This window comes from Rattus norvegicus, chromosome 17, assembly GCF_036323735.1.
Source record: "Rattus norvegicus strain BN/NHsdMcwi chromosome 17, GRCr8, whole genome shotgun sequence".
NCBI lineage: Eukaryota > Metazoa > Chordata > Mammalia > Rodentia > Muridae > Rattus > Rattus norvegicus.
Window position 1 is genome coordinate 33,877,865 of NC_086035.1, and position 22,139 is coordinate 33,900,003.

General features: G+C 45.3%; 1 protein-coding gene across 9 annotated transcripts in view; it reads left to right on the forward strand.

Annotated features, from left to right (window-relative positions):
• Positions 1 to 22,139, forward strand: part of Exoc2 (exocyst complex component 2) — a 191,953-nt gene that overhangs the window by 162,916 nt on the left and 6,898 nt on the right. For 6 of the 9 annotated variants that reach the window (XM_039095323.2, XM_039095327.2, XM_039095324.2 and 3 more), the window contains 2 exons: positions 3,008 to 3,069; positions 5,282 to 5,341. In XM_039095323.2, coding sequence (XP_038951251.1) covers positions 3,008 to 3,069; positions 5,282 to 5,341 — 122 coding nt within the window. 9 annotated transcript variants of the gene reach the window in all.

Consider the following 22,139-nt stretch of genomic DNA (forward strand, 5'->3'; position numbering starts at 1 on the left):
CACACACACACACACACACACACACACCCATGCTGTATATTCTCTGCAGTTTCTCGAAGTTCTGTTTCAGGCATTAAAACAGAATAAGACCTTTAAGAGTTTTATAAAACTATTTAACACAGACACATATATCTCTTCCATGTGTTTCCAAAGCATTCAGTGATGTGTAGTTCAAAGGTATAAATAGTTGTGTCCTCCTCCTTGGTGAGGTAACTATTATGACAGGTGCACATGTAGAGGGGACAGTGACTCCTACTTGTAAGCTATCTGTGTATTGAGATATTCAGTATGCATTTAAAAAGCAGTGGTGGGATGGGGCTCTAGCTTAGTGGTATAGGGTGTGCTGGGCTGGTGTGGAATCCTGAAGGTTCACTCCTCAATGACACACATGTGTTTGCAGACACACACAACAACAAAACACCATGACAGCTCTTCAGCTGATAGCTGAGGAAGCTCTTTCAGGCCTGCTTCCTGCAGTAAACACTTGCAAACTTAACATCTATATCTAAGAAAATACCAAATGATACCAAATAACAAACTGGCATTGAGGTAGTAGGCTTAGAAAAAATGGTAGTTTAGTAAATTTCCCACTTTTCCTGGGTTTTTAGCCTGAAGGTTATCCCACTTCAGTACAAGTCTTATCAGCTTTGTGGTTAGATTTCAGAACTGTCCCAAACACAGGCAGATATCCCAGAGCACAGCATTACAGCCTATATGCAAGGCCCAGATTCTCATCTCATCCCTTGAACATGTGTGCGGGTCTGACCAACCCGTCTGAGACAAGGAAACTTGAAATAAGAATGGAGCTGTAATCCCAGCTCAAAGAGGAGAGACAGGAAAGTGAAAAATTCAGAATTTCTGGAGCCTATATAGTGAGTTTAAGGCCAGCTTGGCAATTCATCAAGACTGTCTCAAGATAAAAAGAATAAAGGTTGGTGTGTGGCTCCAGTGAGAGTGGTGGTGCATATCTCCTCAGAGGAGTGCCAGACTGCCTTCCAGAGCAGGGACACTGCTGTCCACCTGGCAGTCACTAGCAAAGCCTCTTGTTACCCCTTGCCTTACCAGCACTTGTTACAAACTGCCTGTGGACTGTGGCCACCATCCCTGCTGTGTGGCTGCGTCTCGTTCTCTCAGCTGTTGTCTCTCTTTCCTGATGGTGTGTTACTGCATCTTGTCAGGAAGTTGTAGTATGTCACAGTGGCTCTCCCTTATCTGTACCACCAGGCAAGCTCCCCAGTGCTGCTCCTGCTAGGCCACCCAATGCTGACATTGGCAGAAGCCAGGGTCTATGCTCCTGCTCTCATGCCCTCTCAGCCAGCCCACCTGCACCCATGCCTCCAGAGCCAGCTCCACTGTGCTGCCCAGTCAAGGTGTGGGGCCCACTCCCAAGTGTTGCAGCCTGTGAGGGGCTGGACCAACTCCTGCCCTCTCAGCCTCACCCTTGCCATCACCGTCAGGGTCAGCTCTACTCTGCTGCCCAGACAAGGTACAGGGCCTGCTCTCCAGAGGGCTAGAGCCAGTGAGTAGGCAGGGCTAGGTCTCCTGCTCTCATGACCCAAGCAAGGACCAGTTCTTCTGATTGCCACATGTGATGAGGTGGGAGGGTGTCACCCCTGCACCCATACCTACTGGTGGGGCCAGCTATCCTCTTTCGCCTTTGGTGCTGCTTATGGAGCCTGCAGGACCATGGCTAACTCTACTGTACTGTCTGAGCTGCTCAAGATGCAGGGCCTATTCCCCCAGCGCTGTGGCTGCTAGAGGGTGCCATAGGTAACAGACAGGTCTCCAGAGCACTGCAGCCAGTGAGGAGCAAGGCCAGTTCTGCATGCCCCTAGTGGCTGCCCCAGCCAGACCATGTTCTCTAGCGTTAAGAAGAGCCAAATACACTGACACTGACCCCAGTGGCTGTGTAGCCATGGACCTAGACATGGCTCTCAGCAACAGCTCAGACTGGCATCTCACCATGGCCCCAGGTAGCAGGGCTGGCCACTCACAGCAGGCTACTCCTCTCCACCCTGAGTCTCCAGTTCCACCTCGCTTTATAATATTCAAGCTGCTCCACTCCTCTTTCTCTCCCACCTGACTACCACATACTCACACATTGTGTGCCTCCTGCTACAGGCTGTAGGGGCCATGCAGCTGGCAAGCCCCTGGGTGATGTCCTCCTGCAGACTGGTGTTTACAACCTTCCTGCCCTGCTTTGAGGAGGGCAGGTCTGTGGACGGCAGGGCAGTCATGGTGGCCATGCTGCCTGGATTTGATTTTTATGTGTCCTGGGAATCAAACAGCTTCAGCTACCAAACCAGGCATCAAGCTAGGATGCTGTCTGTCTGTTTTACATTTATTTTTAGTTATATTAAGGGAAGTTTGGGCTTCATCTTTGCATATGTGGATCTCTGTTCATTGAGTGGGTACTTATCCCCTGAACCGTTTGTAGCCCTTGTTGAAATCAATTGCTTCTTATTCTGCATCATTGAGCTCCGTGCCTGTCCATGTCTGGTGCCACCCTGATGTGAGAGTGTTTGCGATTAGAAAATATGAGGCTTCCAAGTGCGTTGTTTTCCAACATCATTTTAACTTCTCTGGGAACTTTGCATTTCCATATGAATTTTAGGATTAGCTTGTCAATTTTCATTGATTTTTAAAGCTTATTCACAAATATAACAGAGATTAGATTGATTTCATAGAGGTTGGAGAGGAGACAGTATATATAAAATGGTGCAGTAAATCTCAGGAAGCAAGCCCAGCCACTCAAGCTAATGTTTCAGGTCCGTCCGTCCTTCTCACTACCAAACTAAAAGGTGGTAATTCCCATGGCTCTATGGCCAGCCCCTGTCACGAAGTCATATTTGACAGCAGGGTTAAGGCAGACACTGGTATTTTAGAACCATTCTTTGTTGTTACAGCCAGCCTGGTCTGCGGTAAGCACTTGGGACAGTCACCTGGATCCACTCTTGCTATCATTTCTGCCTGATACTTGTCACTCTTGCCTTTTTCTCATCTTTAGGCCAGACTTGAAATCTGTGCTCTGAGGGACACTGTAGCCATTTACCTGACCCCGGAGAGCAGGTAAGATGCCGAGTGTTCCTGTGCACTTCTTCCTGTGATCAGAATCGCCTTCCTTGTGTATTGTGTCCTCTGTCAGAAAACTTACCAAGAAAATGCTCATAAATTTGTGTTGAAGTAGTTGATAATTTCATCAGAATTTTTTGCTAAAAAGCTCAAGCCTACAGGAAGAGTGATTCTGAAGGCCACTTCTTTATAGCACATTACAAATTTAATTTTTTTCATTCATAATTACAAACCTTTGTCTCATAAATAATATGGCCACGTATGACATACTTTTTTTATTTTTTTTAAAAAGGCTAAGGAAATTAAATCTTTATCAGATTTGAAAGACAGTTTAAGTGTTGTAAATATCAGAGTAAGAGGAAGCCTGTGGTTTCTTTGCAAAGTTTTGTAGTGGAAAGTTGATGGTAAATTTTAGCTGTTTTGAATGAAAGTCGGGATTTCCTACTATTGAGACATCAGTAGGTCAAATGCACAGAGCTGCCTACCCACTCACAGCATTGCCCAGGAAGTGTGAGCTGTGCTGTGAGCACAAGGACCTCTCATTTCATCTCTAGTGTTTGATAACAAGGCTGGACAAAAGTATGTTCAGAGTGCGTGTGTGTGTGTGTGTGTGTGTGTGTGTGTGTTGGAAATAGTTATCTTGAAGATGGAACTTTTCTAAATAAGGAATGTATTTATGTTTGCACCTATACACATGACTAAAGGTAATTTAATAGTTTCTTAATCATTTAATGCTTGAGGCCTGGAGCGATGGCTTAGTAGTTAAGATACTGACAGATCTGCCAGAGGCTCTGGGCTTGAGGCCCAGTACTTACTTGGTGCCTCACAATCTGCAACTCAGTCCCAGGGGACTAAATGCTCTCTCCTACCCTCTACACCCATCAGTCATGCATGTGGCACGTGGACATGCGTGCAGTCAAAAGACCCATGGGTCTAAAATGAACATGGAACGTATTAGTACTTGGTATGTAACTTTCCATTTTATTGGTACTCTAAACATTTCAAATCTTGGAACACATTGAATTTCAGATTAGAGATGCTCAACTGTGAACTCCAGGACAGCACTGTAAGGTCAATAGCATGTGTCTGGTCACCTTTGTGTCCCACCCAGAGTAGAATGGCCTTCGAGCAAGAAAGAACAATGGCGGGCGCAACATGTTTATCCAGTTAACCCAGGCCTGTGGGGAATGAGATGTGAGACACAGTAGGAAGGGACTTGTGTCTCCCTCAGGAAAGAGGAAAGCCTACTGAGCAGAAGGCAGCTCCAGATGCCAACACGCACTGTCCCCACACACACTCCGCCTCGGCTGGGGAGAGGGAGGACCCCAGGGGCGTTTCTGTGACTCTGGGGACTTTCCGTTCTTTTAACATGCCCTTAGTTTAAGAAACGTTGTTCAGACATTCATGTCCTGGTCAATGGAGAGTATCATTTTAATACAAGGTAGGCGAGCACCCCTTGGTCAGTAGTGATTACGTCTGTCTCTTCCAATCCACGAGAACAATAGAGGACATGAAATGTTCAAAACTGCTCTTAGGAATAGTCGTTATTATCAAATAAGTTCTCCGCTCAGTAACTCTCATGACACTTTTCTACTTGGAAAAAACTGAGCATACTAAATAGGGAGTTTTTCAATTCATTCATTTTAACTTTCTCATATAAAGATATGTTCAGAATTATATGTAAATATCTTCCTCTCCGTCCACATTGATTCCGAGAGGGACTAGGTCCTGTTCCCTGTGTGCACTGAGGAGCTATGGCTGTAAAGCAGTCCTGTCCTTGTCGGTGCCATGACTGCCCTGAGCACTGTTCTGCACACCGTCCATCTCTACTTACCCTCCTCCCGTTTGCACGGTGGCTTTACCTATAGCTTTGTTTTCAAAAGAAAGTTCCCTTTCCTCTCCCCACGCCTCCAACACACATACACACACCCGTGTGCAGTCACCACAGCCTCCCCTCTCCTGAGGGGCAGTGTCACCGTGTCCGCATCACTGGCGTGCCCTCAGAAAGCCTGCTGCTCTGCTCACTTAGCCTTGCTTCTACCTGTCCTCTTCCTCTTGTTTTTCACTTTTACTTTTTCTCCTGCATCTTCACTTACTTCACTGGCCTTTGTCGGTTTCTTTACATTTAAAATGTGCTTAAGGTTGTCTACAATGACCCCTACAAATTCTCAGAATGCAGACTGTGAGCTCATGTGCTTTTGTGTTTCAGGTCTAGTTTTAAACAGGCCCTGGAGGCCCTGCCTCAGCTTGCAAGTGGTGCAGACAAAAAGTAAGTTCTGGGTGTTCTCCTCAGTCCTCTGGCCTTGCTGAACAAGCCTAACAGCCAGAGACCCACTGAAAGTACTGAGAAAGGCTCATCTAAATAAGGAGAGCACAGGCTCCCTGGGAAGCGGTGTACTGGGTCCCCATGCCTCACTTACTGTCACATGACAGAAGGAATTCTGTCTTGTAGGTCTGACTTTAAAACTGCTGCATTTTATAGTTTTAAGTGACAAGTACAGAGGACATAAGAATGGCATTGGGCTTCCTTCCTCAGCTGCAGCCCTGACTTCTGTATGACAAGAGAGCAGGATGCAGCCATCCCCATTCCCCCACCCCCACTTTTGTGCACTGGCTTCTATAAAGCATGGAGAGTAAGACTTGTTGCATACAAGACACAGAATAGCTACGCCATTACCATACTCATAAGCTCAGCCTGCATTTAAACCTGACTCTTCAGATAACAGGAGATTGTGGCATGAGGGGAGACTAGGCCAGGTGTCTTTGTAAATGACAGTCTAGCTTCAGCTTAGGCCACAGAGACCCTGTGTCTCTTCTCTCTGTTGCCATTCCTAGGTAAAGGCACCTGCCTTTGCTTGGGGGAAGACTCACAGTACTAGACTGTGGCCAGGCCCATCAAAATGCTGTATGGAGAAGGTGCCTGGACCAACTGTGGGTGTAAAGAGAGACTAGGCTTGGGAGAGAGGGGAGCAGACCAGCTTTCCTGCTGTGTGACCCCAGCGCAGACCCTTGGGTGTGTCTCCCAGTCAGGCAAGCAGCAGAAGGGTGTCCTGAGACACAGAGTGCACTCCTTCCTTCCCTGCTTTGTTTGTGCCTTAGAAGTCATTCTGAGCCTGTTCCGTTTTCTTGAAATAAAAGATAAAAGGTAAAAATAGTCAGCACTATTCTTAATAGATGGAACGTGTTTCAAAAGGCATCTGAGCATCAAAACCACTAATAATGGACTGTTTGAGCTGTCGTTGCCTGTGGTGCCAATACTCAGGAGCAGGCAGACACCTCCCGTGGAAGTCTGATGACCCACACTGTGCCCAGAACCCGGATAAGACAGTAAAGAACCAGCCTCCCATCTCTCCTCTGTGTCATGCACACAGTCTCTTCCTCTCAAAATAGTGATAAGTACAGATGTTTATTTACAGTTCTAGAGCAACCTGGCTACAAACTGAGACCTCCACATATATTATAGCATGCAGGCCAGCACCCCCCCCATACACACACACAAACACACACACACACACACACACACACACACACACACACAGACACCCTAATAACAGTAATAAAAATAAAATGAACAATTTAATGAATGAGAGATAATCCCGTCTTCTGGGACCATTTCTACTGTGTGTGCTTGCCAGCAATCATAGAACTGGAAAACAAAAAGAATTTTAGTTTTTCTTGATTTTTTGAATGATGTTAAAAGATTAGATCTAAGTGTTATTCTATTCTAGGGAGGACTCTAGAGAAGGAGTGTAAAGAAAATGTAGATAAATGCAGACTTGTTGATTAATGTGTTCTCTGCCCCGTCTCTTCACTTCCAGTTGAGATGTTTCTATTGCTGATTAAGATTTCACAGGCCCTGGCTTTTTTTTTTTTTTTTTTTTTTTTTTTTTTTTTTTTTTTTTTGGCTTTCTTCTAAACGCAGTATGGCGGTCAGACCTGGGTGATCAGATTCCTGAATATTTGCTGAGTTGCTAAGCTATTGTTATTGTGATAGCTAATCCTAGGTCTGTCAGATTGGCGTCCTGGGGAAAGGGAACCTCTGCCGAAGAATGGCCCCATCACTGTACCAGGTCCATCACTGTGGCCGTTGCATGTCTGTCTTCGGGGCATTTTCTTGATTGCTGATTGATGTGAAAGAGCAGTCCACTGTGCCCGGTACCACAGGAGGAGGGTGGCCTGTGTAAGAAAGGTGGCCTGTGTAAGAAGGTGGCCTGTGTAAGAAGGTGGCCTGCTGAGAGCCTGGTGGCAGCCAGTAAGCAACACCACTCTGATTTCTGCTCCGGGCTCCTGCCCTAAGTGTCTGCCTTGGGTTCCGCAGATGGCGGATGGACTATAACTGTAGTCCAAGTGAGTCTGTCCACGTTGCTCTTAGTCATGGTGGTATATCAGAGCAGCAGGAAAGCAAGCGAGGACAACCGCCCGATCTTAGAGTCTCCATCACCGATGAACACCGTGTCCTGAGCAGATTGCAGGAAAGGGTTTGTCTGTCTTCTGCTTTTACATCATTGATCATTGAAGTCAGGGCAGGAACTCACAGGGCAGGAACCTGGAGGCAGGAGCCGACGCAGAGACCATGCAAGAGTGCTGCTTACTGGTTTGTTCAGCATGGTTTGCTCCATCTGCTTTCTTACTCAACCTAGGACCACCAGCCCCAGGATGGCACCATCTACAGTAGGCTGGGCCCTGCCCATTAATCATTAATCAGAAAATGCTCGATTCTGAGGCTCCCTCTCCTCTGACGACCAGTTTATATCATGTTGGCATACAGCTTGCTAGCACAGACCTTTGCTGTCAGTGTGTAAAGTTCTCTCCTCCCTCCAGGCTACTGGAAGAGCTGCTCAACAAGTTCAAGAGCAGTATGCACTTGCAGCTCACCTGCTTCCAAGCTGCGTCTCCAACAGTGATGAAGACATAGACACAGACAGAGATCCCAGTCCAAGCACTGCATTTACCTTCTCTCTTTTCCCCAGCATGGTGGTGCAGAAAGATGTTGATGGGTATTTAATTTCAGCCGATTTAGACTACCATACAATTTTGTTATTACTAGCTTTGGTCCTGTAGCATACTCTTCAAAATGTTTTTTCTTAGCTCTATGTTTCTTGGTGTGAGTTTTGAGAGCTTCTCCAGCATGGCCCAAAGCGGCCCATGGTGTGTGTGAATGTGCTTCGCAGTGGCGCTCTACCTGGCCTCAGTGTTGGCAGTTTCCAGCCCAGGGGAGGATATGAAGTCACAGCTTTTGGAGCTGTCATAAACTTTAAACCCACCATTTCAAACAAGTGGTTCTAGGTGCGCTCTCTCTCTCTCTCTCTCTCTCTCTCTCTCTCTCTCTCTCTCTCTCTCTCTGTAAAGAAAAATATAAAAATGTTAAAATCTGTGATGCAGAAGTCCCTGGATGAACTCTGAATTTCATAGTCTGGCTTTCATTTTTCCCAGTGTTCAACACGGAAGCTTCTGGTTCTCACCCTTAAGTTGATGCATCGTTGTGGGGAGGGTTTACAAGGACCTGAATGTGGAGGCCCTGTCACACCCGCAAGCCCTGTGGCAGGCTTGTGGTCTTCAATGCAACCTAAAGATTAAGCCAGGCTCCTCCCCTCCCGCAGGTTACTCCCCTCTGCTACTTTCCACACTTCGAAATGTCTTGCTCCATAGCTGGAAAGATGGTGCCCTGGCACAGGCTGTGTTTTGTAAAGATTAGAGGTGCCTCGGTGACCAGGCATTGAGCAGTGACTCACTGCTCACTGGCTGGCACAGTAGAATCCGGTCACTGCGACCTGCAAGCAGCTTTTACCTCACTGCATCTGACCCTAGCTTCAGCTCTGGTTCACTCCAGACAGATCTGTGGCGCCTTTCTTTCAGTTGACAAAATTCCTGTCACTTTTAGTTCAGGTAATTCAAGAGCACAGCATATGCACACTATGGATTATTTGAGGTTAATAACAGTGTGTTTATTTATCACAGTAACTGGAAGTACAAATTTAATCCTTTGTTTGCAAAGTATGTATGTACAGCATTGTCTCCTCAGTGCACTGGTATTACATCTGGCATAGCCAAACTGAATTCCAAGGCAGAAGTACACAACCATTGGTTGTTTAAACACCTAACAAATACACTACACAAAGCCAGTAGTCTTCCTTCTCTGTAAAACCTCTAAGTGTCTTTATTTCACCATTTTTTATTAGCTCTGTAATTGTTTATATTCCTAGTTTTAAAATCCAAAATAAATAGTGGTGTTCTCTCTTTTATCTTGTGTTTGTGTCTTCATTGTTAGACAACATTTATCAAGTGTCTTGTTATTTTCATTAGGAGTGTGCCACAAACACTAAATTACTTCACTACATGCAGTGGTTCGGGCAACCTTATAGGCAGGCTAACAGAGAGATGAGTTGCTTCTGAGACTTTAAGGCTGGTTCTTGCACTCACAACGCTGGTTTCCTGACCCTGAACTTCACCACAACCCGCTTCTTCCTCCCAGTTCAACACAGTTTTTGTCATCCTTCCTCTGGGGCCATAGCGAACACATAAGCATGCACAAGGGTTGATGAACTCCCAGCAGCATAGAGCATGGAAACACTTAGGACGTAGAGATGGAGGGTGGTGGCATAAAATCCCATACCAAAATGAGGAGGTTCAGAGACAACTTCCAACAAGTCATGGGGGACTTCTTGGAAGAAGGGGATTTCAAAAGCTTGAGTTAAAGAAGGTGAAAGGTATGACTGGTGGTGGAGAAGAGCCAGCAACACGATGATTTAGAAGGAAGTTGCGAGACAGAGCAGGCTTGGAACAGGTGACAAAGAGGATGTGAGGGAGAGTGGCAGTGCTCAAAGGCTCTCTTCCTTGGGGAACTTCTTGCTTTAGCAAGGCCTTGTCTGTGTGGCTCAGCATGGCTCCATGAAAGTTAACACGTTGGTCTCACCTTTAGGACTAAAGGACTACTAGAAATAATTTGGCTTTTCTAAGACTTTCTTTATCAGTGTACCATGAAACTGGCATGTTCTAGAAATGATTTGGTCATTCCAGATTGCAAAACAAGCCCTACTGGCACAGACAGAGGTGGAGCTCACTGACGCTGATCTCTGTAGGCCTTGCATGCAGTTCTTAAAGAAAATGCAAGGACCCTGTGACTGCAATTCTGGTGTGAGTGCTAGTAGTGGTGTGGGCTTCTATTTTGAATGTGTGCTGTAGAGTACTTTAATTTTTAAATTAAGAGTGCTATAATTTTTTCAATTAAACTGCTTTAAAATAAAGATTAATGGAATATGGGGTTTTTAGCTCTGCCCTTTGGATTCTCTTTCCTCCATGTCTGTTCTCCCTGTCTCCCTCTTCATGTCTGATTTTGTTCATTTGCCTAGAATTTTATCAATCTTGTTAATCTTTTCAAAGAACCAAGTCTTTATTTCATTAATTATTTGTGTGGATATTTTCTTTTTTACTTCATAATTTGAGCCCTAAATCTTTGATGCCTCTTCCTAGTATTATTTTGTGTGTAGTCTTTGTTCTAGGTTTCCCAGAGTCTTGAAGTTCATCATTAGGCTATTTGAGAGCTCCAATTTTTTTAATGTAGGCATTTTGTACTCTAAACATTCTTCTGGCCATTATTGTGGCTCATAAATTTTGGAATATTGTATTTTTATTTTCATTCATTTCTAGGAATTCTTAAATGTCCTCCTTGATTTCTTTTTGCCCCAATTATCATCCAGTAGTGTGTTGCTCCGTTTCCATGAGTTCTTGTACTTCCTATAGTTTCTGTTGCTTTTGAGATCTGGCTTTAGTCCATTATAGTCAAATAAAATGCAGAATATGATTTCAATTTTCCTATATTTATTGAGAATTACTTTTTATCCTAATATGTGGTCAATTTCAGAGAAAGTCACATGGACTGCTTAAGAAGAATACATATTCCTCAGTGTTTGCATAGAAGATTATATAGATGCTTTTAGATCTATTTGATTTAATAATGTCATTTAACTGCAATGGTTTCCTGTTTAGTTTTTGTCCAGATGACCTCAGCCCCACTATCACTGTGTGGGGGTTATTTTGTAATTTAAGATCTAATAGTATTCTTTTATGAAATTGCTTGCACTTGTGTTTTGTGTGTGTCCTAATATGCTTTCTGTTGCTGTGATAAATATCATGACCAAAAGCAACTTGGAGAGGAAAAGGTTTGTCTCATTTTGCAGGTCACAGTCCTTCACTAGGGAAAAGTCGGGGTAGTAAGTCAAGGCAGGGGTTGTATTTACTAAGGCTTACTCCCCTTGGTTTGCCAGCCTGCTAGCCACCCAGTACCCCCTGCTCAGGAGTGACACCTTGCGTCATGAACTGGGCAGCCCCACATCAAACCTTAATCAAGAAAATTATTAATTTAAATCAAATTTTTAAAAAAAAAAGAGTGAAAGAACGTGTGGCCAGAGAGATACTACACAATAGTAGATACTTCCAAGACCTATCACCTAGTCACCACTAGGTGAGGGAAGTTTGAATCTTAACTATTTAAAACCAAGAAATTCTTCACCCATATACACATAAAATAAAAATAAAATCTCTAAGCAGTGTTGATAGTACAGAATTGCTAATATTTCAGGTGTGTGATGATGTGTGATTATGAGTTTTCAGTCATTGCTAAAAATAAGTAAATTAAAGCAGACTTGCACCCAGAGATAGGCCTACATGAATTCTGTCACATGACCTGAGACAATGGAGCAAAAGTGATACAGTGAAGAAGTCTTTAAAACAAATGGTGCTGTTTCCTGTTTCCATCTGCACCCAGAGCTGACCCTTTCCCATGGGAAAAGAGCTGGTCTCCCTGGAGTGCTGACACACCTGAGAGCACAGGTAAGACCACCCTTTCTGCTCTGAGGAACCCTCCCAGAGCCCTCAGGATACAAGAACTGAGAAGCAGTCTGGGACAAGATCCTTCTGGTTTCCATCTGGACTCTGGAGCTGACCCTGTGGCATTGCTCTCTGTACCCAGTTCCTGCCTGGAGAAAGCTGGTCTCCAAGGAGTGCAGACAGGCCACAGTCAGAGACAGCAAGACCAGCTAACCCCAGAGATAACCAGATGGCAAGAAGCAAGTGCAAGAACATAATTGACAGAAACCAAGGCCACATGGCATCGTCAGAACCCAGTTCTCCTACCACAGCAAGCCCTGGATTGCAACACAGGAAAAGCAAGATTCTGATTTAAAAATCACATCTCGATGATGATAACAAGACTTTAAGAAGGACATAAATAACTCCCTTAAAGAAATACAGGAGACACAGAACAAAGTGGAGCAGAGACTGAAGGAAAGGCTATCCAGAGACTGTCCCACCTGTGGATTCATTCCATACACAGACACCAAACCCAGTTACTATTGCTGATGCCAAGAAGTGCCTGCTGACAGGAGCCTGAAATAGCTGTCTCTTGAGAGGCTGTGCCCGAGCCTTACTGATACAGATAAGGATGCTTGCAGCTAATATCAGACTCATCATAGTGACCCCAATGGAGGAGTTAGGGGAAGGACTGAAGGAGCTGAAGAGGCTTTATCTGGTATCAGTGGCAGGGGATGCTCTTGGTCCTGTGAATGCTTGATACCCCAGTGTAGTGGGATGCTAGATCGCTAAGGAGTGGGTGGGTGGGGGAGCATCCTCATAGTAGCAGGGGGAGGGGAAAGGGGGAGGGGGTTTGCAGAGGGGAAACCAGGAAAGGGGATAACATTTGAAATGTAAATAAATAAAATATCCAATTTAATAAAACTTTAGAACACTGAGATAATCAAGGTTACCAAGTTATTTGGAGTAGAGAACAGATTTGCCTCTTGCCTAGCATTTAAGCACAAGGCATACGTGATCTGTCTCAGGTGTGCTTGAGTGCCAGGTTTTACTATTGCATGTGTTGGTTACTGGTGATGACAAAAGTTGCTAACACATTTTGAAATTTAAATATGAGTGATTTTTATCTAACCTCCTTGTATCCTAAAACTTATTAATTTTTATATAACACTATGTTTGTATTTTTCTTGTAAAAAGGATATTACAATAAAGCTGTTTAAAAAAAATAAAGTGAGCAAAAAAAAAAAAATGGTGCTGAAGCAACTGAATATCCAGCTGCAAAAAAAGTGAATAAAGACGGCTTTCTCAGCCCTCACAAATGTGAATACAGATGGCTTTCTCAGCCCTCACAAAAGTGGGTTCAGAGTGGATTATATATCTAAATTGAACATGAAAACTAGAAAACTCCTGGGAAATAATGGAAACTTGGGATGACATCGGGATCATAACTTTTTAGGGACACTGTGTACTTAAAATTGCCCAAATTTGCAAGCAACCTGTATGACCTCTTGTGGGTAGCTAGATATACAAACAGTCCATCCAGACAGTGCAAGAACACTCACCAGTAAGGTGCATGTATCAAGCTTTGAAAAGACAGGGCATAACCTAAAATGCATATATTGATTGACAAGGCAGCATGAGAAGGCTTTGTGCTGTGATTATAACCAATGCCGTTTAGAGAGGAAGCAGGGTGAAATTCTCAAGCAAACTGGTATTTCCAGCATTAGAGGGGAGGGAGGGAGCAGAGATTTTAAGGCAGTGGAACTATCTCTTGTGCTCATACAGTGACACATACCATCCTTGGACTTTTCTCAAATCTTGTAGGAAGTGCATACCTAGTCTGAACCCTATGCTGCTGAGTGGACACTCGGGTGTCAGTAGAGAATTATAGCAAATGTGTTATACGACAAAGGGTCTGAGAGACCAGTGTCTATGCGAACTCTATATTTCACACTCAGTTTTTATGCAAACCTAAAACATCTCTGAAAAATAAAATACTGGAAGATACATAGGAAGCTCTCTGCATCTCCTGGCTTCACACTCATAGAGTCAACCAACTGCAGATGGAAAGAATTCACAAAGAAACCTCCAAGAGGTTTCAAAAGCAAAACGACTTAGATGTGCACCACGCCCTATGCTAAGTGTACAAAAAAGGAGTTATCAGTTCCCTGATGTCCTGTCCCTGCTTCTGCAGCCTATCTCCCCACAGCTCTAATGTGGGCTTCATCCAAACCTGGTCTTCCTCGTACTAGGCCATGATAGTCACTTCTGTGCAAGGCGTGTACAGACTCTTCTTGTTCTCATTCCCTAAATAACACAGGTGACAACTACTTACATGGCATTATACAGGATTAGGTACTACATGTACTCTGTAGACAATTCAAGAACACAGAATATGTGTAAATTGTGTGCAAATACTGAGCCATTTTATATAAGAGACTTGAATACCTGTACGTTTGGATATCCACAGAGGCTCCAGAGCAAACACCACAAGCGGGGACAGCTGTGCATATGCCTGTGAAGACAGTATAGATTATAGATGAGGGAGGGGTGGACAGAACAGGGAAGGGTAAGAGTGGCCCAAAGCCAGTCACTGTGGAGCCTTAAGTCACCACTTACAATACTTCACTCTGAGTACCTCCATTTACACATTTAGATTATTCTAAACAGTTAAACAAGGGCAGGTAGCGAGTCTCAAATCCTTTCTTAGTTGGCAAAGATGACTGGAGAGCCGCTGGGTATTGGCCACCTGCAAGAAGCAAAGAGGTATGGAACCCTGTTTAGGCGCCAAGCAGATGTGGGCCAACAGCTTATGGTGGTTGGTCTTTGTTGTCACATCAGCAGGATTTAGCATCTCCTTAGAGACACCTGTGGACATAATCTATGAGGGTGATTCTAGAAATCCTTAGCCAAGGAGAAAAGACCCACCTTGAATGTGGATGTTCCCATCCTATGGGCTAAGAACCCGGAGTGCACAAAAAGAGAAAAGGAGAAGAAACACAAGCATTGGTCTCTCCGTCTCATAACTGTAGACAGAGGTGACAGGCCACTGCATTCACCTAGTGCTATGCCTTCCTGACATGAGGAACTGTGTCCCTTCTTGAACTGGAGCCAAAGTAAACCTTTCTTCCCTGAAGTCACTTCTTACTAGGCATTTGGCCACAGTGACAAGAAAAGTGACAGTGCAAGGTGTTTTTAAGAGTGAATGCTCATTGATCATTTACCCAGATCTGTGGTCTCGGGTTAGCAGATGAAACGTTTGTTCCCTTCTATATTATTGTCAGTGACCTATACAGTAAAGTTTCAGAAAAGATTGATCTCCTTACAAGATACAGTTTTGTATAGAGATAAGTGACTGCTAGAATTAGTGTATTCATTATTCATTCATTCATTCATTCATTCATTCAGCGATCCTGAAGTCAATGCAAGGGTCTCATATGTTAGTCAAGTGTTAGTCAAGTGAGTTCTGTCACCAAGCCAAGATTAGCATTTTAATGAATATTATTAGAGTCAGAGTACAACTTAATAGCAGTTCAGAAAGAACTGCATTGTAATTCTCTTTACTGGTCAAACACCATACCCTCAGAGTGGCACTCTGAGACAACAGCCATAAACTCCGACTTTAGCACATGCAAATGGGTAGCCAAAGGCACAGAAAGGAAGAGAGCAGCCACACTGGGAGCTCATAGCCTAGATATGCAGAGAGGTCTCCATTTGCATGGTTTTGACCTGCAACCACAGGAATGCACCCAGTGCTAAAGGTGCCAGGAGCTCCTCCTGGCCTCTGGGCCCAGAAAACTGAATCCAGAAAATAGCAGCTACTGGAGTAAAGTGGGGAAATGGTTTTCAGAAAAGAGAAAAGATTCCCGAGGTCCACTGGCATCACAGGACACCTGAAAGAAGGCCTGCACGTGGCAGACGTAGAACAAGGTTAGTTGAAAACAAGGGCTGTAATTGAGATGACAAGCATCCCAGATGAAATCCAAATGAAGCAGGAGCCAGATCAACCATCACCTGCCATTCACAGTGTCAGGGACAAGCTACAAAATCACCTGACATTTACAGGACAAAAGAAAAGCTGGAACACATTTTCAAAAGAATCAGAAGTCAAAAGATACTGACACTAAAATCACCCAGATATTTTGATTAGAAGGGAATTTTTAAAATTTTTTCACCCATTCCCATCTCACTCTCCCCGGCATCCCCCTTCCCTGGGACATCACGTCTCTACAGGAGTAGGTGTATCCTCCCCCACTGAGGCCAGACAAGGCCATCCTCTGTTGCATATGTGCTGAAGCCACGGACCAGACCATGTATGCTCTTTGGTTGGTCTCTGGGAGCTCTGAGGGGTCTGAGTTAGTTGATGCTGCTGTTCTTCCTATGGGGCTGCCATCCCCTTCAGCTCCTTCAGTCCTTCCCCTGACTGTTCCATAGGGGTCCCAGGCCTCAGGCCAGTGGTTGGCTCTAAGTACCAGCATCAAGCCCAGAGGATGGGAAGAATTTTTTTTGAGATTATATTATATTTACATCGTTTTTCTTCTCCTTTCTCTGTCCAGAACCTTCCATGTATCACTCCTTGTCTCTTTCTCTCTTTCAAGTGTGTGCGTACATATTCTTTTTTTTTTTTTTTCCGGAGCTGGGGACCGAACCCAGGGCCTTGCGCATGCTAGGCAAGCGCTCTACCACCGAGCTAAATCCCCAACCCCGTGCGTACATATTCTTAAATACATAAATAAAACCTGCTTACTTACCCTCTCTAATGTCACTCCTGTTGATGTGTTTGGGGCCAGCCTTATGGGTAGCTAATTGGTGTTTAGCTGATGATTTTAGTGCACATGTTTTAAGTGTCCACAGTGAAGCAAAATGTTCTAACAATCGGTGAGGAAATGTCTGCAGAAAGTAGAAAGATCGGGAAAAGTCTGAAGCCGAAAACCGGGTATGAAGTAAAAGAGTGTGTGTGGAGTTAAGTAGCTGTGAAACCCCTGTCCTCTGGGCATAATGTGGCTGTCGTTTCTCTTTGAACTGTCAGTAACTGTGGTTACTCAAAGAAGATGTGCTTAAAACTGTGCCCGTGAACTTTCCCTTATGGCCAGGGGAGGGGACTCGAGGGCACATCCCTTGCGGACAGTTCACTGTCGCTGGGAAGGTTTTGGGCTCAGTGGGATAGCTATCTGTAAGCCTTGTTCCTGTGTTCCTGTAAATAACCCTAATCAAACTCCGTGTTTCACAACGCTAGACTTGAGTAAAATTCTTGCTTTGGCCTGTGGTTAGTGACCTATCTGAGGTTCATCTTCCTAGGAAAAGTTCATCACAAAACTTGGCATGACAAACCCAGTGCTGAGTTTGGGAGGGGCTCCTCCGCTGTGGGTGCTGAGCCCTGCAACAGAAGCTAAGCTACCTGCAGTGGAGCCCCTGCAGGGGTAATTCCGACACAGCCATTCCTGATCTGCTGTGGAACTGTCACGCCTTTTACTGCAGTGGCAGCTGTTTCATCCCTGCTGTGGGTGTAAAGACCAGCAGCCAAGCCCACCCTGGCCCTGTCCAAGGGAAACGGACCTTCATTAGAGCAGGCTGTAGACCTGGACCAGGTCAACAGGGCAGGAAGTACAGATACCAGTTAGCCACCTCTCTCCCCAGCTTCCATATCCTAGTGGACTCACCGCCCTAATGGGATAAGAAACTCAGCTGTTCCCCCAGTGGGCCCCGCCCCCACCCCAGTGCAAGCAGCCACCCAGAGCTTAGCAGGTCCTCACTGAAAGAGACATTCTTTTGAAAATGAGAAGCTGCCATGTGGGAATTTTTTTTAAGTTTATTATCCCGTGTTTGACAGTACCAAGTCACAACATAAAATTCTATTATGTGTGAGCTGTCGGGTAAGATATTATCCAGGTGACATTTTGAATGACAAATGGTTCTTGAAAAATGTAGGTTTCTAGCCACAGCTTTAGAAAAATTGTGCCCTGTATAAGAACCCTACTTGTTCTTGCTCCTGGCATGCAGATGGTGGCTTGCCCAGATGCATGGAGCTGAACTCACACCCTCAGTCAAACTCCTTGTGGTGCAGCTTCTCCATAGATATAGGCTGATGAGGAAGAAAAGAGGGGAGGAGAGAAGAACCTGGTTATTTCTCCTGCTTTATTTTTCAAGGGGAAAAGGGTGTTCCAGAAGTATGGTTTGAGAACTGGACACCAAGCATTGGAATCACCCAATGGACACAATCAAGTCTGGTGATTTCATGCTCTTTTTTTTAATTCCCCAGGGCTTCTGATAGGCGTACAGCAGAGAACTTCAGCGCCTATACTTTCTAGCTTCTGTGACATGTCACTTTAGGGTGTCCCTTACTATCTGTCAAACACTGTTCTAAGTTGACATGTAAGAGCATTTACACTCAGGTCTTCCCAGGTCTACAATGCCATCCTCATGTTGTACATGGAGACTGAGGTAAACTGAGGTCAAATAACTTGCCCGAGGCACAAGAACAGTAAGGAAACTCTGAGGCTTTGTAGCCACCTGCCCTGACTTGAAGTGACCTTAGGCAGCAAAGCTTTGCTGAATAGGAAGCTGTCTGTCAGGATGGCAAAAGGTTGGCACAAAGCATGTTTCTTCAGCTTGATGGAGTCCTGGTCAGAGTGAGAGGCAGCCCTGTGCCAGTGGCTGAATCCATGACTCCAGAGGTTTGCAAATCAATCACATTTGCTCTACCCATAAGGAAAGACAGACTGCGGCTGCTGTGTTCCACACCAAGTCGTCCTCCTCAGAAACAAGGGGATCTGTCCTTGGTCCTTGGATCGGTTGCCATTGGCAAGTCTATTATTCCAATGGGAGGAAGAGATTTAACCAGGAAATGAGGCTGTTGGAAACTCGGAAGTTATGCTCCCAGCTTTCTGAACTTACTGTTGGGGTTGGACGAAATTGTAGAGGTTGCTCAGAGGTGTTGGGGGAACCATGGAGAGCAATTGTACTTGTACGTGATGACTAGACAGACAAATAGACTGGAAAGGACTCCAGTCAGCCCAGGCTGAAGAGACAGATCACAGAGGCAGCTGTGCTGGAGAGGCTCGGGTCGACTTGACAGAAGCAACAGCCATCTAAGAGGAGTGAACCTGCATAGGATCAGGCTGTAGGCAAACCCTTACGTATTTTCCTAATTAGTGACTGATGGGGGAAGGCCCAGCCTATGGCAGGAGGTGTCTGAAATCCCTGGACTGGCAGTCCTAAGCTGTGTAAGAAAGCCAGCCCTGCTTGAGTTCCTGTTCTGACCTCTTTGATGAGGAACACTTAAGCCCTTTCCTCTCCAGTTTGCTTGGGTCATGTTATTTCGTCACAGCAATAGAAACCCTAACAAAGACAGCACGAGACAAAGCCAGTGCCTAGACTCCAGAGCAGAGGCAGAGGGGACACTCTCCATCACAGTCTGTGTGCAATTAAAGACGCCAGTGACTCGTCTTATGCAAGAAGTTAGTTACTCAGTCATGCAAGTCCCAGTGCAGATACCATCACCACTGACAGCCCAGAGCCACGCCTGCGCCACAGGTCGGCACAGGCGTCCCTATATTTACCATAGCTCCTGGCCAGGACAGTGTCTCACACGTGTAGCACGTGGCACTTCTTGAACATCCTCCAGGTACCAGATTTCACCAGAATATTTTTAACATCTGCATTTTTGAACAGAGGAAACAGGCCGGGAGCGTTTAATGACTCACCTACAATCACCAACTCATTTGAGAAAAGGATGAGAGGAAAACCAAGACCTGTGGCATCCTACTGTTATGGCCCCTTCTTTGTGGCCCCTTTCTTGCTATGAGGCTAAAGCTTGGCTGAAAATGATGAGGGAGAAAGAGAGAGAGAGAAAGAGAGAGAGACAGAGACAGAGACAGAGACAGAGACAGAGATCCCCCTCACTTTCTCCTGCACAGTAGCTGGCTGCTTTCAAGCTCTTGCCCAAAGCTGAAATCTAGAGGGAAGAGTGTTCCTTGGGAGACTGGTGTGTGTGCATGCAAGTGCATGCATGGGAGTGTGTGTGTGCATGTGCTTGTACCTGTGCATGTATATGTGCCCGCGTGTATGTGTGCATGAGCGTGCCAGGGTGTAAGACAGAGCTTAGAGGACAGCCTTAGGTGTGAATCCTTGCGTTCTACCTTGCTTGTGACACAGGCTTTCTGTTGTTTTCTGCTGTGGATACCAGCCTAGCTTGCCCACCGCTTCCATGAATTCTGTTCCTGTCTCCCATCTTGTCCTCATAGGAGCACTGAGATAACAGACACACACTGCTTCATCCAGTTTTTATGTGGCTTGGGGATCTGAACTCAGGTCCTCTTGTGCAACAAGCACTTTGCCCACTGGGTCATTTATCCAGCCTCTGGGGGGGACAGACTGTACCCATATCAGAACCCACAATCTGAACGTATTGTGCCTTTCTGTAGTTTACTTCTATATTCTAATAACTCTCCAGTGAAAGCATACCATGAGGTTTTGGATGTAATCAGAGGAGCCTTAAACATGGTCTGGGTGTTGACCATATGTAGAAGTCAGCTGAAGTGAAAGTCATAATGTTATTGCCTCGTGTGAGAATGTGGACTTATCTGTGCGACCTGAATGACATGACAGGCGTCTGGACTTTGGGTCATCGACAGTGCAGCAGTATGAAACCTGTGGAGGAGATGAATCACACGTCCTTGGAATTGGGTAATTTGCTTCCTGAATGTCAGAATGTTGTGTTTTGTTTATTTTGATTTTCAGAAATTCTATGAGAACTGATTTGAACGACAAAGAAACAGTCATGTTACCGTCATGCTTTGCCTGTAAACCGTTCACCTTAGACTGGGTGCGAAGAGCTTAAGTGTCTGACAGACCCACAGTCCTGGCAGCTGGAGTCACTATTTTAAGCTTCTTTAACCTGCTTCTCTAAATCCCATGGTCAAGGCAAAAGCCAGATGCTCCGTCATTTTTCCTGCAGCCACCTCACTCTCAGAGTTCCCTGTATGGGACCATGATGGGTACCCTAGTGACAGAATGACACAGAGAATGGAATGGTGGGGGTGGGGTGTCAAGGACAACCTATCATCAGAAATGAGGGCTCGTCTTGTTTCCAGAGATCAGAATGGGTAAAATATCAAGGGGCTGCCTACAAAGAGGAAGAAGCGATGTCCAAGACCGCCACAGTCTCTGCTGCCTCGGGCCTTCACCCGGACACCCAATGGGGGCTGCTAACCGGCATTAAGCTACCTGTTGTTTCTCTCACCTCTCCCCGACACTTTTTTTTAAAAGATTTATTTATTTAATATATATATAAGTACACTGTCCGTAGCTGTCTTCAGACACACCAGAAGAGGGCATTAGATCTCATTGCAGATGGTTGTGAGCCACCATGTGGTTGCTGGGATTTGAACTCAGGACCTCTGGAAGAGCAGTCGGGTGCTCCTAACCGCTGAGCCATCTCTCCAGCTCTCCCCGACACTTTTAAAGAAAAGTGAGACATTCGCTACTAAGACACACTGCTTTCCCTGCTTTTGCTTTTCAGGAAAATACAGCCCAGAGAAAAGTAAAAAGCTAAAAAAAATACTTCTTTCAAGAGCAAATCAGGTTACCCCCTGTGGCAGGGGGAGCAGCTTTACAGCATGTAGGGAGCCCCAGCAGCTTGTAAACCGACTTGCACACTTTCTAGTTGGGGGAAGTATCTCTTCTCGGGGATTATACCCCAGTGCAAGCCACTTGGCTTGTCTTTCTCTTCAGTACTCCCTGCAATAGAGACGTCACTCTGGCCATCAGCCATTATGCTTGTTAACATACAGTCAATGTTGTGACAAGCCTCGTCTCTGCTACCCCATACACACACCCACTTCCAATCTGTAAGGGCTACCACCTTAAGGACACAGTGAAGGTCAGGTTGAGAGATGTGCTGTTTGGTACCCAAAGCTAGTACCAAAATATTCTACCATCATTCTGGGAATGATGTCTGAGATCCCCACGTGTTCTCGCCTTAATTCTTTATTGGAAGGACATTGGAGGGTGGCTGTCTTATTTCTGTCTTAGCTGTGAATTTTACCACAGAAGCCAGTACTCTGGAGATATGACTGAAAATGTTTAGCAGGACAGTTTTGGAAGGTTAAATGTAAGCAGGCTTTACCTCCTCAGCTGTGATGCTGGAGAATTAACTCCCAGCACCGACCCCCAAGTTCTGTCTCTGTGCCTAGGGGAGATGGACCAGGTCATTGCCAAAAGCACTTCATCTCTCTAGGACTCACCTACAGTGAGTCACG